Source organism: Limulus polyphemus, unplaced genomic scaffold, assembly GCF_000517525.1.
Source record: "Limulus polyphemus unplaced genomic scaffold, Limulus_polyphemus-2.1.2 Scaffold8877, whole genome shotgun sequence".
NCBI classification, from domain to species: domain Eukaryota; kingdom Metazoa; phylum Arthropoda; class Merostomata; order Xiphosura; family Limulidae; genus Limulus; species Limulus polyphemus.
This window is the reverse complement of record NW_013674487.1, coordinates 2,618-4,067: the sequence shown is the minus strand read 5'-3', so window position 1 is coordinate 4,067 and position 1,450 is coordinate 2,618. Positions and strand designations below refer to the sequence as shown.

Sequence of the window (1,450 nt, the reverse complement as noted above, 5' to 3'; positions counted from 1 at the left end):
CTTAATTTTCCTGTTCTTTATATATATATATAAAAAGTGTATATATATATATATATACACTATATATATATATATATAAAGAACAGGAAAATTAAGACTTACATATTCAAATAAGCCTATTTTACTCAAAAATGTACTTTGATAAGACTACTTTTTGTTTTTTCTTCACTGTTGGTTGATCATAAAATAATTTGCGTTGCTTTGAAATATGCAAAAATATGTGTTAGGCAATAGAATAGAATGTCCAAAAACTGCTATAATTTATCTAAGCTATAAATACATTTAAAAGAATTAAATTACTATTGGAGAAATGACTAGTCAACACATTTCAAGATTCTCATGCAAATTAATGGCTTTTGAGTGCCAGAACAAAATAGACAATTGTCAAGATTAAGTGGTTATAAACATCTCCAATAGCAATATTAGAGAAAGTGATAGATATATCATGTGAGTATGACAAAAATAATGATATTTAAGTGAAGCAAGAAGTTGATATTCAAATTTTGTAACTTGGGTGGTCAATGTGTATAGTGTGTGTATTTAACTTGAGGGACACTCTGATATGCACATAAAGATGATAACACCTGGATACACACACTGGTTGTTGTTTATTTAGTGAAATAACTCAGGTTTATTTTAATCATGATAACATCGAAACACACTGTCTAGTCGTTTTGATTTTTATACTCAAGAAGAGCAATATTTTTTTTACCACTCTGAATAATTATTTATCTTAATGTAAAACAGATAAGAAGCTGAGTTTAATGTGATATAAGAATGTTTAGATCTATTCAGAAACATAAGAATAGTGACATTACAGCATTTGAAAGATCAGCTGTGACTTAATATTGAAACAGTAGAAGTGTTTAAATTATAAGCAAAATGAATAACATGCAGATGCTGAAAACACAAAGAAAGTGTTAAAATTGGTGTAAACAATTATTTGGCTGAGGGACATTTTTTGTGGATTGAAATGTAAGTGTTAAAATTGGTGTAAACAATTATGTGGCTGAGGGACATTTTTTGTGGATTGAAATGTTTACCATATTTTAATAGCTTTGTGTTTTTAGTATTTAAGTTACAGCTTATTGCATAAGAATTAAGCTTCTATTTTTACTCTTTCTTAAAGAATTTGTAACTCTATAAGGTGTTTTAGTATAGAAATTATAAGTAACAAAATTCTCTGTATATTATTAGGTGCCTGGAGCTTCAACACAAGAAACAACTCCCTTTGCATTTGGTTCACCAGCACAACATGCTGTATCTGTTGCACCAACTTCTTCATTTTTCAATTCTAATGTCACACCATTTGGATTCTCAACACCTACGCCTTCATTCCAACCAACGTAAGTCGTTTTAACTTTCCTTGGACGTGACATATATTTGAGAATTAGATGAAAATGTGAAAAGTTTTTGACAGTAGTTATAGATATATATATGTATATACATA

General features: G+C 28.4%; 1 protein-coding gene across 5 annotated transcripts in view; it reads left to right on the top strand.

The window, feature by feature from the left end:
- Positions 1 to 1,450, top strand: part of LOC106475617 (nuclear pore complex protein Nup153-like) — a 27,790-nt gene that overhangs the window by 25,081 nt on the left and 1,259 nt on the right. For all 5 annotated transcript variants that reach the window (XM_013936294.1, XM_013936293.1, XM_022379684.1 and 2 more), the window contains one exon: positions 1,198 to 1,346. In XM_013936294.1, coding sequence (XP_013791748.1) covers positions 1,198 to 1,346 — 149 coding nt within the window. The remainder of the gene's footprint in view (positions 1 to 1,197; positions 1,347 to 1,450) is intronic.